The 13,238-nt window shown below is 37.5% G+C and overlaps 1 protein-coding gene across 2 annotated transcripts in view; it reads left to right on the forward strand.

The window, feature by feature from the left end:
• The window catches only part of lama2 (laminin, alpha 2), a 351,505-nt gene that overhangs the window by 147,384 nt on the left and 190,883 nt on the right, over positions 1-13,238 (forward strand). For both annotated transcript variants that reach the window (XM_051960749.1, XM_051960750.1), the window contains exons 16-18: positions 6,066-6,277; positions 7,021-7,132; positions 8,288-8,401. In XM_051960749.1, the coding sequence (XP_051816709.1) occupies positions 6,066-6,277; positions 7,021-7,132; positions 8,288-8,401 (438 nt within the window). The remainder of the gene's footprint in view (positions 1-6,065; positions 6,278-7,020; positions 7,133-8,287; positions 8,402-13,238) is intronic.

The raw sequence follows: 13,238 nt of genomic DNA on the forward strand, positions 1-13,238 counted from the left end.
TAAAACATTTTCTTTATTTACGGTGAAGAAATGTGTTGATATCGTTGATTGCATGGTTAAAAAATGTGCCTCATACCAATTTTTTTCTGTAAGAAAATCTACACCTTTAAAATTTGTGTGTCCTATTATAAATGTTATAGCATTTTTTCATTATTAGCACAACAGTGCAAACAGTGTATTCAACATTTAATATGCATATTTTTAGCAATGAATATTAGCGCGAAAATTGCGGATCTAGCTGTCATAAATATTAAAGCATATGTCCGCTATTATCACAAAAGTACATCAATTTGACAGGTACAAACTGTATATTTTTCATGAAATAAATGCAAAAATTGCCATGTTACTTGTTATAAATATTACAGCATGTTTCCGTAATCAGCACAATATGTACATTTAAAATTAAATTTTTTCCGAGAAATAAATGTCAAAATTACAGTATTCTTGTTATACAGATTATGCTTTTTTTCTGTTATATAACTGTGCAAGAGTAGGGAAATGTATTTGTATTTTTTCAAGAGAAAAAACATAAAAACTGTTTTCTCCTGATTAACTCATTTATGATGATTCAGTGTTACATAAATTGCATCAAACTGTTTTAGACTTTACAGATTTGTACGGTCATGGTTTGACAGTTTTTCACTGCAAAATTTCCAAAACATTTTTACAGTATAGATAGATAGATAGATAGATAGATAGATAGATAGATAGATAGATAGATAGATAGATAGATAGATAGATAGATAGATTATTCATTCAAGTATCCAATAGCTCACACATATTATATACAATGATAATGAAACCCATGTACAAAAAAACCTGCAATAAAATGTGATAATTGTGCTGGTTGAAGAAATAAGTTGTCAAAATTGCTGATTTTTACAATAGAGGTAAAAAAATTGTTGCCATTTACAATAAAGAAAGAAAGGAAAGAGAAGATGGTAACTGGCAAGTAAATAAACAACAAGGAAGACAGAAACAATAAGGAAGGGAACAAGAAAATAAACAGAAGTGGAGAAACATGGAAGAAAGAAAACAGCGATAGATAGTCACAGACCAGTGAGCTTGTGTTATTTGAAGACGTGTCAGTGAGATCGACAGACTGGGAGGAGATGGGAGAAGAAGGAGAGGAGCACAAGTGTCGGTCTTGTTGTCAACAAAAAGCCTCTTCAAATAATGACAATAATGAACCACCTACACACTGTCAACCAGCTTTCTCCCTCTTCAGTTTCTCTCTCCTGCCGATGTCTCATTTTCTTTCTTTCTTTTCACTGCACTGTTTACTGTCTGCATTCATGTCCAAGTTGTGATATTTTTTGATACTTGGTTTTCTGAGGCACAGGAAGAAGCTTGTATCTCGATTCTGAGTATTTAGGATCTGAATAGATAATAATCTCTCTGTCTTTTGTGTGTCTGTGTGGTAAATAGTTTTCTTTGTCTTTCTCTCAGTCAGTGCCCACTCTATCAGTGTCCATCAGCACAGTTAGAAGAAATGTAAATACCCAGACTGCATGACAACAATATCAAGACCATTGTTCTGCACCAGAACTATACTTAATCTGAGCTTGAAACATTTGTCTTTAAATAGCATACCATCCACATCACAATAACAATATATATAAACAATATATTTTCAGTTATTACTCTGCCAAGGAACACAGTGGAGTTATGTGACGAACGGCATCTGCTTGTCTGTTAGCAACATTCCTCAGAAACAGATGAATGGATATGGATAAAATTTTCAGGGAAGGTCAGAAATGACTCAAGGACCAAGTCATTACATTTTTGCAGTGATGTGGCTTATACTCTGGTTCCATGGATTTGTTTAAGATTTCTGTGTCATTGCATGATAGCAGCACGGCAGCACTGTAAATATGACTACAAGTGAACACAAGTGATCGTCAGCAGTCAGCTGATGATTGCGATTCTACTACAAATCGACGGCTGCTGACCACGAATTTTTCCAAGGTTTCTTCCGTCGGAAATCATACAACAATTGAGCAGCCCTGGTGGAGTACTGCGCTCTCTGAGTGCTTTTCTTGTTACTCAGACAAGGAGGTGGAGTCTCAGTAATGTGACGATCGGCATTATTTTGTCTGTCTTTTCACAACATTACTTGAAAAACGGACTAACGGACCAATTGATTGGATTTTGGCAGTGATGTGGATTTATGATAACGGCACATTATCACTGTAGCTATGACAACAAATGAACACTACGTCAGCTGTGTGCTGACAATCACGTGATTGCAATTCTAATACAAATCCACCGCTTTAGACTGATCGGGACTTATCCATGGGAAATGACACAAGGAATCAGCAACCTTGACGGAGTAATGCGCTCTCCTCTTTTCTAGTTTATTTAGTTCTGTTAGTAACTCAAGATATTATTTCAAGTAACATCTAAAAACATTCAGATAGAACTAAAACTGTGCTCTCAACAGATAAAAAACATCTGAATATTGGTTGTAATTTGATGAATTTCCTAAGTTCTAGAGGTTTAGATAATTATCTGTCACACAATACCGCAAGGGAGACGTGCGATTGGTCCCAGCATGAGTCATACAGAACTATTGTCAATGACTAGAAGAACAAGGAGTCCTGCAAATAGATACAATGGCAAGAAACGAGCTCTGATCTCAAAGTCACAGTCGGTCTGTGATGACATGAAGACGCAGAAGCAGCCGAGATTGTTAAACTAGAATCTTCCATGTACGTTTACCTGAGACCTGGAAACTAAATTTTTAGAGGCAGTGGGTATATCTTTTGCAATCACCGTGCACCTTGCAACTGTACACCACCCACCCAGTCCCACATTTTTTTAATCTTATGTCATATGAAACACCAAGAGGAAGCAAGAATTGTTGCAAATGTGGGTGTAAGAGTGAGATAGAGAGTGATTGGAAAGAGTGAAATGCAAGGTTATTATCATAATATGGTATGGGGACTTTGCCTGTGCCCGGTTTCTGTGGCTTGGTTGGCTGTTAGGTGACAACGAAAAAAAATACTGATTACTTTTCTAAAAGATTGTTTAGACCTTTGTGTGCCATTACAGTCAGGGATCATTTAGATGAAGATCTAGCAGGTGATCTCATACTGAAAAAGGCAGACCGACTTTTTCCAACAGGAATGACTCATAGATCATTAGGTAGACTCAGTGAGTGGTTGAGACTGGCTGTCAGAAACTATGCACACGATAAGGATGTGGTGTGTGGCTTGACTGACCATAAGCTGTTGAGCGAGCTGAGCTAGAGGTCTGAGCTGTAGGTGAGTTACCCAATGGGTTTAGCAGAGGTGGAGCGCCTACTAGAGGGGCAGTTTATATTCATCAGAGGTTTGTTCAAATGATGACCCTCAGCTGTATCTGATGATACACACATATACATAGATTAGAGCACAAAAAGCAAAAGTGAAGAAAGGGCCCAATCCTAACAGGACTATAGCAGTGGTTCCCCAAATGCCTGAAAAACCCTGGCTGCCAAGTCCCTTAAAAACCTGCACTCAAGTAACCGTGGAGACCTGGTGCTGTTACAAAGGCAAAGGATGCTCTACAATACTACAATTCTACCATTCCATTTAACAGACACTTTAATCCAAAGCGATACATCGCTTTATACATCTGAGAGTAGATACAACACAAGCAAGGATCTAGTGTGGAGAAAACAACCTGGATAAGTGTCATAAAACATACTCACACCAGGCATACATTTAATTTTTTATTCTATTGTACTGAACTTTAAACGCAGTTAAAATGTTTAAATAATGTACGCAACATTTATTAATAAATAACTTTTGATATAACTGTACATCTTAAAATAAAGGGCAGAACTTGAAAAAATGGTGACTGAACAACCTGAATGAACTTATATACATCTTTAACAATACCTAAATTAAAAAAAAATAAACAATTGAACACTTTTAATTTTTTTCCCTGTCTTATGTCGCTCCCCTTATATCCCTGCTGCTTAATGGGAGAACTGAGCTGCTGCGTGTCCTGACAGTATTTTAAATCGTGGCCTGAATGGTGTCAGGGTCATTCTCAGACACATTTGGAGCTCATTGGTGAGTCTGCAATGATATTTAGTTTGGATTTTGTTCATAGATGCAAAGCTGCCTCGCAGCTGTATGTTGAGTGAAACATGTTCAACATGGCCAGGACTCCTTTCCGTTTAGGTGTCAATTTGTTTATTTTTCTTTTTGTCTGTCCTCCTCTCGTCTATCCCTCACCTGTTTTCAAAACTCAGCTGCGACGTTCAGCGGCTTCAATGCAGAGATCAATTCACTGGCTGAGTAGCGTCACGTGGGGTGGCTGAACTGATGTCAGAGTGTTTCCTGAGCCGATACACAAATGCCGTAAATACTGCAAAAGCTGTGCCAGTGAAATAGAAGTGACCCGTCAAATTTAAAATATCCGAAATGCGTTGCTAGAGACGTTTCAGGGATTTGAATCATTCTGCGCTGCAGATGCGTTAATTGCGTTAAAATTTTTAATCTGATTAATCATGCTGACGGATTAGTCCACGTTAATGCATTAATTTTGACAGCCCTAGTACTAACATAATTGCACAAAGGTTTTCTAATCATCAATTAGGCTTTCAACACCATTAGCTAACACAATGTAGCATTAGAACACAGGAGTGATGGTTGCTGGTAATGGGTCTCTGTGCCCCTATGTAGATATTCCATTAAAAATAAGGTGTTTCCAACTAGAATAGTCATTTAACACATTGGGAATGTCTAGACTGTATATTATGATTAATTACATGTAATCTTCATTTTTAAGTGACTTCAAACTTTTAAATGGTAGTGTATAGTGCCTAAAGCTTACTACGTTTACCTGAGACATGAAAACAGAATTAATGGATTCTAATTAGTGTACTTTTAGAGCACATAATACAAATGGAGCACATAATAGAATATGTGCTTGTGTTTTCAGGTGCAAGTTTTGCAACTGTATCAGGCATCCTCTGACATCTGTATGACTTCTGTTTCTTATGTGCACCACATATGATCTTTTTTTTTTTTTTTTACAGTTTTACTCTTTCGGTGCTTCGAGATTCCCTGATGACTCTTGAGACATGTAATAGGGATGCAGGCAGTTCCCTTGACAGCGTTGTTACACTGTCTCACTACTGTTCAAACAAATACACACAGACATGGCATGTACAGTTTCCCTTGAGTCAAACTTGAGCTGGAACAGCCTCAATGTGCAAAACTCTGTCTATGAAATTTGAAAATATTTATATTTTTGTGGATTTTGGGTCACTTTAGGAAAAGTTATCAAATTTTAGGTTAATATTTATTGTGTTTTTCCTGTTATCAAATGTCAGAAAGGGTTAAGTTTGCACCAAGAAAAATGTATAAGTTAAGGAACCACTTTGCTAGATTCCAGAAAAGGTACACAGCATGGTGAACTTGACTAACACATTGTAGCTTTTGATTTTTTTTTTTATTTGTCCACTGAATCTATTTTTTAGTTGTGATAAACAGACGTGAGAGACAATAAACGACAGACAGTAAAAGCCTGTCTTTCAGAAACTTAATGAACACAATTTTCTCTGAGGTGACTGTCCTTCTTGGCAATCTGCGTCTTTTCTTTGTCGCTCTTTCATTTCATTTTATCTGTGCATCTCTTGGCCCTGCTACTGCTTTCTCTGTCTTTATGACTCCCTCCACCTCTTCTCTTTCAATTAGTTTTTATTTAATGGTTTATTGGCGTGGTAAGCGCTCTCTCTCCCTCCATCAGTAGTTGTCACTCTGTGTTAGCCGCTACATGCCATTGATCTGTTCTCAACAAGAGATAGTCAGATACTAGGCCTGAGCTCAATTCACTTTGCATTTAGTCCATTCAAAATGTCAATAGAAACTGCAGCTCATTACCTAATGACACATCATTCACTTTCACTCTTTTTTTGAGATGAGTTATCATAGTATATTATATTCCTTGCATAAAAGAAGTGGAAAAAACCCCAAGTCTGTTGATTTATGAAAATATAAGTTAACTGAAACAAGGAAGGAAAAGTTGAAGAATGGGGTCCATTCTGTTTTGTTTTGTTTTTCTAACAGGGAGGCGGGATCAAGATTATTGACAAAAGGTTTGGCCAACCGGTGTACCCTTCCTCACCCAGCACCAATCACATCGTTCTTCTACCAGAGAACTTCCTGGTTGCAGAGACAGCGCAGCCAATTAGTCGGAGAGATTTCTTGTCTGTGTTGGCCAATGTGACCAGAATGACAGTCCGGGCCTCTTACAGCACAGAAACCAGTGCTGTTTACAGGTGGGAACACAACCATGCACACACGCTGGAAGCAGACCTGTTGGTGTAGACTATATAAAAGATGGATGCAGCCCTTTTTTTTAAGAGAAGTCTAGGAGGTGATTCCTTTTGATTTGTTCCCTCACTGGAAATTTTGCAAGTTTCCAGACTGTTTGACTGTGGTATGATGGTATTTTTTGTAAAATAGGCCACACTCACAGCCATAGCCCAAAGGGTGCATAAATGCAAGTGTACTGACTGATATGCTGTATGATATTGTTATTGACTGTTCAAAAGGTACCAGCTGTATACACAAGATGGCTGTAAGCTGCAGGTTAGAGTGCAGCCAACAAGAAGAGACCGGAAAACACTTGATAATAGCCAGCAATTTGTGGATTTCTTGTGCATGAAAGTCTGAGTTAGTGGAAATAATATCACATTAGCAGCTATTAGCTAATGTCAGAACTTGAATCAGAACCATTCACCTCAAGTTGAGACTCTCGGGCAGCTCTTAATTATTGCCTCTGAATATCCCTACTTTAACCTTGTGTATCCTAGTTATATAAAGATGTTTTATGAGGGTAGCTTAATGCTATCTGGGAGAAATGTTTGCCTGAGTGAATGAACTTCGGTCATCAACTTTTTAAAAGCCTAATCAGGAGTGAAGACAGACAAGCTGCCAATGTTCCAAAAGTTTTTGCTTGATATTTCTGTGTGTGCATGTGTGCATGTTTGTGTGTGTATGTGTATGGGTGGGTGTGTAGACTCCACTTATTCTCAATGCAGGTAGCAAATCCCTCTGCCACAGGAGAGAGGAGAGCATCAGCTGTAGAAATGTGTTCTTGTCCTCCTGGATATGCTGGAACTTCCTGTGAGGTAAACACACACATTAACACTAGTGCACAGAGACACATACTGACTGCAGGTTAAAAATTACTTGAACAATAGTCAATGTAAAAAAAAAAAGAAAATAAATTCTGATTGAACTCAGTCACCAGTAACCATGTATGCAAGTCCTGAAAAGGTCAAAGTTAGATAAAACCATGAATAATTCAGTGGTGTCAAACAGTGTCAGAGCGATGGACGTGATTTTTAGCAAATGAGCTTAAATTAGCTCTGAGACCTCTGTAGGGGTAGTTTTATTATAATGTTATCATTTTTCAGTTTTATTACATTGACTGATACATATGTTACTTAGCATTGTATTGTTTACTTAAATGGAAACTTGTAAACAATAGCACCATGTCTTTGTTTAGTTTTAGAATACAGCTGATGCACTGCTGTGCTTGCACTGACTAACTTTTTAAAAGCCATACATAGAAACAGACATAATCACATACAGAAAAATTACATACAGAACCATACAGGCACTACTGTTCAAATGTTTGGGGTCACTTAGAATTGTCCTTATTTTTTAAAACAAAAGCAGTTTTATCATTGAAGGGAATATCAAATGAATCAATGTGGTAAATGACTATTCTAGTGGAAAATGGCTGAGTTTTAATGGAATATCTGCATAGGGGTACAGAGGAACATTTCCAGCAACCATCACTGTTGTATTCTAATTGTACATTGTGTTAGCTAATCATGTTGAAAGGCTAATTGATGATTGGAAGACCCTTGTGCAGTTATGTTAGCACATGAATAAAAGTGTGAGTTTTCATGGAAAACATAAAATGTCAGGGTGACCCCAGACTTTTGAACAGATGTGTATGTAAACAACCACTTTAGGTGCCAATCTAAGGAGATAATGAAGTTCTTCAACACTACAGCAGCTTGAAAATACACAGCTCTGTCCTCTAGGAAGTTTTCCCATGTGTGAGCAGGTGGGACACTGAAAATCTCGGGGTGGTACCTCGAAACCAAAGACATAACTGAATTTCAGGAGTTCTATTATGGTGTTGAATTTGTTGTGTGTAAATGCACTCGCCTCTCTCTTTCTGGAAACGCTCTTATGGATCCTGCTCCTGTTTGATGCGGGATGTATTAAATAAATGAAGAGGGTTGTGACTTTGCAAATGTGTGTTTCAGGCCTGTATTCCAGGTTTCCGGCGAGTTAATGGGAATCTTTATAATGGTGTGTGTGAACCTTGTCGTTGCCATGGACACACCACACAATGCCACGAAGTCACAGGACATTGCCTGGTAAGATGAATAATAAGTTAATAATGTCATGTCATTGCTTGTTTGATCATTTTATTTCATTCAGTACTTGAAAACACTGATGTATTACTGTTTCTTTTATAGTAAACAAACAAGTGTTTCGGTGGATTTCTTTTTTCCATGGAAAGACATCAAGTATTGAGAACTTCAAGTTTAAAAAAAAAGATTTTTTTTCCTTTTGGAATTTATAAAATGCCAAAAAAATAATACGAAAATGAATAAATAAATTCACTCCTTCAATTGACAGCATTAATTTTTTTTATTGATTGAGGGTTAGGGTCAGATCATTTGGTTGGCAACCCTGAGCTAATTGTCAGTTTCAATTTTTAATTTTTTTTTACTGTGTAAATTGTAGGAATGAATATAGTATTCATGTCATCACTAAAATGTGATCGGTGCTTGGTGTTTATTGTGGCACCACAGTGTTATAAGCAGAACATTTTCCAAAATTTGTGAAATGATTATTTGTGAGAGGTTTAAAAAGCTAAGTGACCCAACTTATGGAACTTCAGTGAGACACATATTACTTGCATGACTTCATATTAGGGCTTTCAAAATTAACACGTTAACTTGGATTAATTCGTCATTATGATTAATCTGACAAAAAAATGTAACGCAATTAATGCATCCGCAGCGCAGAATGACTCTGAATCCTTAAAACGTCTCTGGCAATGCATTTTGGGCAGTTTGTCGGCCTATTATAGCATTTTTCAAAAATAATTGTCATCGGCCGGAGTTTTGCTGATTAATATATAGATACACATGTGGACAAAATTGTTGGTACCCCTCAGTTAAAGAAGGAAAAACCCACAATTCTCACTGAAATCACTTGAAACTCACAAAAGTAACAATAAATAAAAATTTATTGAAAATTAAATAATCAAAAACAGCCATCACTTTTGAATTGTTGATTAACATAATTATTAAAAAAAAACAAACTAATGAAACAGGCCTGGACAAAAATGATGGTACCTCTATAAAAGATTGAAAACTATTTGACCAGAGTGACATGATTAACTCAGGTGTGTCATTTAATTGACATCACAGGTGTTTCCAAACTCATAATCAGTCAGTCTGCCTATTTAAAGGGAGACAAGTAGTCACCCTGCTGTTTGGTGAAAAGGTGTGTACCACACTGAACATGGACAACAGAAAGCGAAGGAGAGAATTGTCCCAGGACATCTGAAAAAAAATTATAGACAAACATCTTAAAGGTAAAGGCTATAAGACCATCTCTAAACAGCTTGAAGTTCCTGTGACAACAGTGGCTCATATTATTCAGAAGTTCAAGACCCACGGGACAGTAGCCAACCTCCCTGGACGTGGCCGCAAGAGGAAAATTGATGACAAATTGAAGAGACGGATCGTTCGAATTGTATCCAAAGAGCCCAGAGCAACCTCCAAAGAAATTAAAGGTGAACTCCAAGGCCAAGGTACATCAGTGTCAGATCGCACCATTCGTCGTTGTTTGAGCCAAAGTGGACTTCATGGGAGACGACCAAGGAGGACACCACTGCTGAAAAAAACTCATAAAAAAAGCGAGACTGGAATTTGCAAAAATGCATGTTGACAAGCCACAAAGCTTCTGGGAGAATGTCCTTTGGACAGATGAGACCAAACTGGAGCTTTTTGGTAAGGCACATCAACTCTATGTTCATAGACTCAAAAACCAAGCATACGAAGAAAAGAACACTGTCCCTACGGTGAAACATGGAGGAGGCTCAGTAATGTTTTGGGGCTGCTTTGCTGCATCTGGCACAGGGTGTCTTGAAAGTGTGCAAGGTACGATGAAATCTGAAGACTATCAAGGCATTCTGGAGAGAAATGTGCTGCCTAGTGTCAGAAAGCTTGGTCTCAGTCGCAGGTCATGGGTCTTCCAACAGGACAACGATCCAAAACACACAGCCAAAAACACCCAAGAATGGCTGAGAGAAAAGCGTTGGACTATTCTAAAGTGGCCTTCTATGAGCCCAGATCTGAATCCCATTGAACATATGTGGAAGGAGCTGAAACATGCCATTTGGAGAAGACACCCATCAAACCTGAGACAACTGGAGCTGTTTGCTCATGAGGAGTGGGCCAAAATACCTGTTGACAGCTGCAGAACGCTCATTGACAAATACAGAAATCGTTTAATTGCAGTGATTGCCTCAAAAGGTTGTGCAACAAAATATTAAGTTATGGGTACCATCATTTTTGTCCAGCCCTATTTCATTAGTTTGTTTTTTTAAATAATTATGTTAATCAACAATTCAAAAGTGATGGCTGATTTTGATTATTTAATTTTCAATACATTTTTATTTATTGTTACTTTTGTGAGTTTCAAGTGATTTCAGTGAGAATTGTGGGTTTTTCCTTCTTTAACTGAGGGGTACCAACAATTTTGTCCACGTGTGTATGTTTCTCACCAACAGTAAATGCTGTTGAGTGTCATAGTCGTGCAGAATGATGCCCTTGCGCCGTTTAAGCTACAGTCAGGGAACATTACAGGAATGGGCTGAACGGACAGGCACGTTTGAAATGACGTGAAATTAACAGTGACTCAACATGTCTCCCGTTTCAGTTAAGAAAAATATTTAAAGCTAAAAAGGTTGCCATTACTGTCGGTCTTCAGCAACCATCATGATGTCACTCTTAGTTCTACTTTGTCAGAAAATCCTGTAACATAACCAATGCTGTAACAGCAGCTCACTGTGTGTGTTGTTACGGAGGAACAATAGTGTCGGACTATTTGTGACCACTATATATTTTTCTCTGGTTTTTATTTCGGTTCATTTGAGTCCTGACTTCATAGCAAAGAAAATAATGGAGTAGAGAAAATGTGGTTTAACATTAAAGGGCATCAGAGGACTGCAGAACTAATGTTTTGGCAGTAACTTCACTCATTATGTTGCTTATATACAGTATCTATCTATCTATCTATATCTATATCTGTATCTATATATATATATGTATAATCTACCTCTAATTTGCAGCAACAGGGCGTACAAGATAAGATGTATTTCATAACTAATTTCTAGATTGACTCTGTTTTTAAGGTTATATAATTTCCCAGAGGTTTAATGCTTTGTTGCATGTTTTTGTACTTGGAAATTCCTCTCTGTAGTAAAGTTAAGCAAATACTAAAGGACAAAGTATAGTAAAATAGTAAAATGTTCTGCCTGTATTTCATATTTTTGTTGTTGTAAGTGTTAAGGGACCAAAAAGAAGTTTTTTTCATCGTATATTTTTTAAGTTAATCGGCCGATTGATCAGTTATCAGAATTTTTTTCTGCTAAATATTGGAATCAGTATCGGCCTCAAAAAATCCATATCGGTTGGGCCAGACTAAACAGGATGTTGGCCCTCTCGGTGAGAAATTTGAGTACAACAAAACCAAGACGGAACAGCCAATCGACATACAGTAATATGGACACTCTGCAGGAAAGAGTTTTCTTTTCACCGAAGCCCTTCCAGCTTTAAGTACCACAGTAACGCAAAACATGCGTTAGTCTGGGATTCTAACATGAACCTGAAAAAATGTTTAATAAAAACAAATATACTTAACAGTTAACACCTTAAGTGTTAACTGTTAAATTTATTCTCTTCTTTCTTGAGTCTGTTTGCGCATGCAAAATGAGACACAATTTATATTGAAAATTATTTTCTTTTTTTAAATTTTATTTGTAGATTAGTATTGAAAACATCAAAAATATGAAAGAACACATATTGAATTATGTGGTAAACAAAAACATGTAAATCAGTAACTCTCGATGAGCTTCATGGGGTAGTTACCTGAAATGGTTTTCCAAGAGTCTTGAAGGAGTTCACAGAGATGCTGGGCTCTTATTGACTGCTTTTACTTCACTCTCTGGTCCTTCTCATCCCGAACCATCTCGATTGGGTTTAGGTCAGGAGACTGTGGAGGCCAGGTCATCTGACACAGCACTCCATCACTCCTGGTATTTGCGACTGCGCTTGAGAATACATTCAAAGTTCTTGAAATTTTCCGGGCTGACTGACTGTCATGTCTTAAAGTGATGATGGACTGTCATTTCTGTTTACTGAGTTCAGTGGTTCTTGAATATCCACTGTGTACTAACCCTACCTCTGCACAACACAACTGATGGTCTCAAGCACATCAAGAAAGCAAGAAACTCCGCAAACTGACTCTTGACAAGACCCACCTGTTAATTCAGAACCACTCCAGGTGACTACCTCATGTCGCTCATTGAGAGTGTCTAAAGCAGTAATCAAAACAAAAGGAGGCTACTTTGAATAATCTGAAATATAAAACATATTCTGATTTGTTTAATGCTGTTTTGCTTACAACATAATTCCATGTGTTCTTTCATAGTTTTGATGTCAGTATTAATTTTACAATGTAGAAAATAATTAAAATAAGTAAAAACCACTGAATGAGAAGATGTGTCCAAACTTTTGACTGGTAGTGTATATATTTAATTTTTCTGTATTCATAGTGATCTGTAATCAGTCATAATTAAGTCTTTTTGGAGTCGTTAGAGGAACTGCAGGGTGGAGGCACCTTGACTACACACACACACACACACACACACACACACACACACACACACACACACACACACACACACACACACACACACACACACACACACACACACACCAACCTGTTCATGTGCAACTCACACACTCACTTCCTAGTCTACACATTGCCTTAGGCTTAAGCTGTCAGTTATTATCAAACTAAACGCACACACACAGTAGTACACACACCTGTATGCACATACACTCACTAACATACACACATACAGTCACACAGGACACACACACACACCTGTGGGTTTTGTATTCCCATGTT

Source organism: Acanthochromis polyacanthus, chromosome 16, assembly GCF_021347895.1.
Source record: "Acanthochromis polyacanthus isolate Apoly-LR-REF ecotype Palm Island chromosome 16, KAUST_Apoly_ChrSc, whole genome shotgun sequence".
Classification (NCBI taxonomy): Eukaryota; Metazoa; Chordata; class Actinopteri; family Pomacentridae; genus Acanthochromis; species Acanthochromis polyacanthus.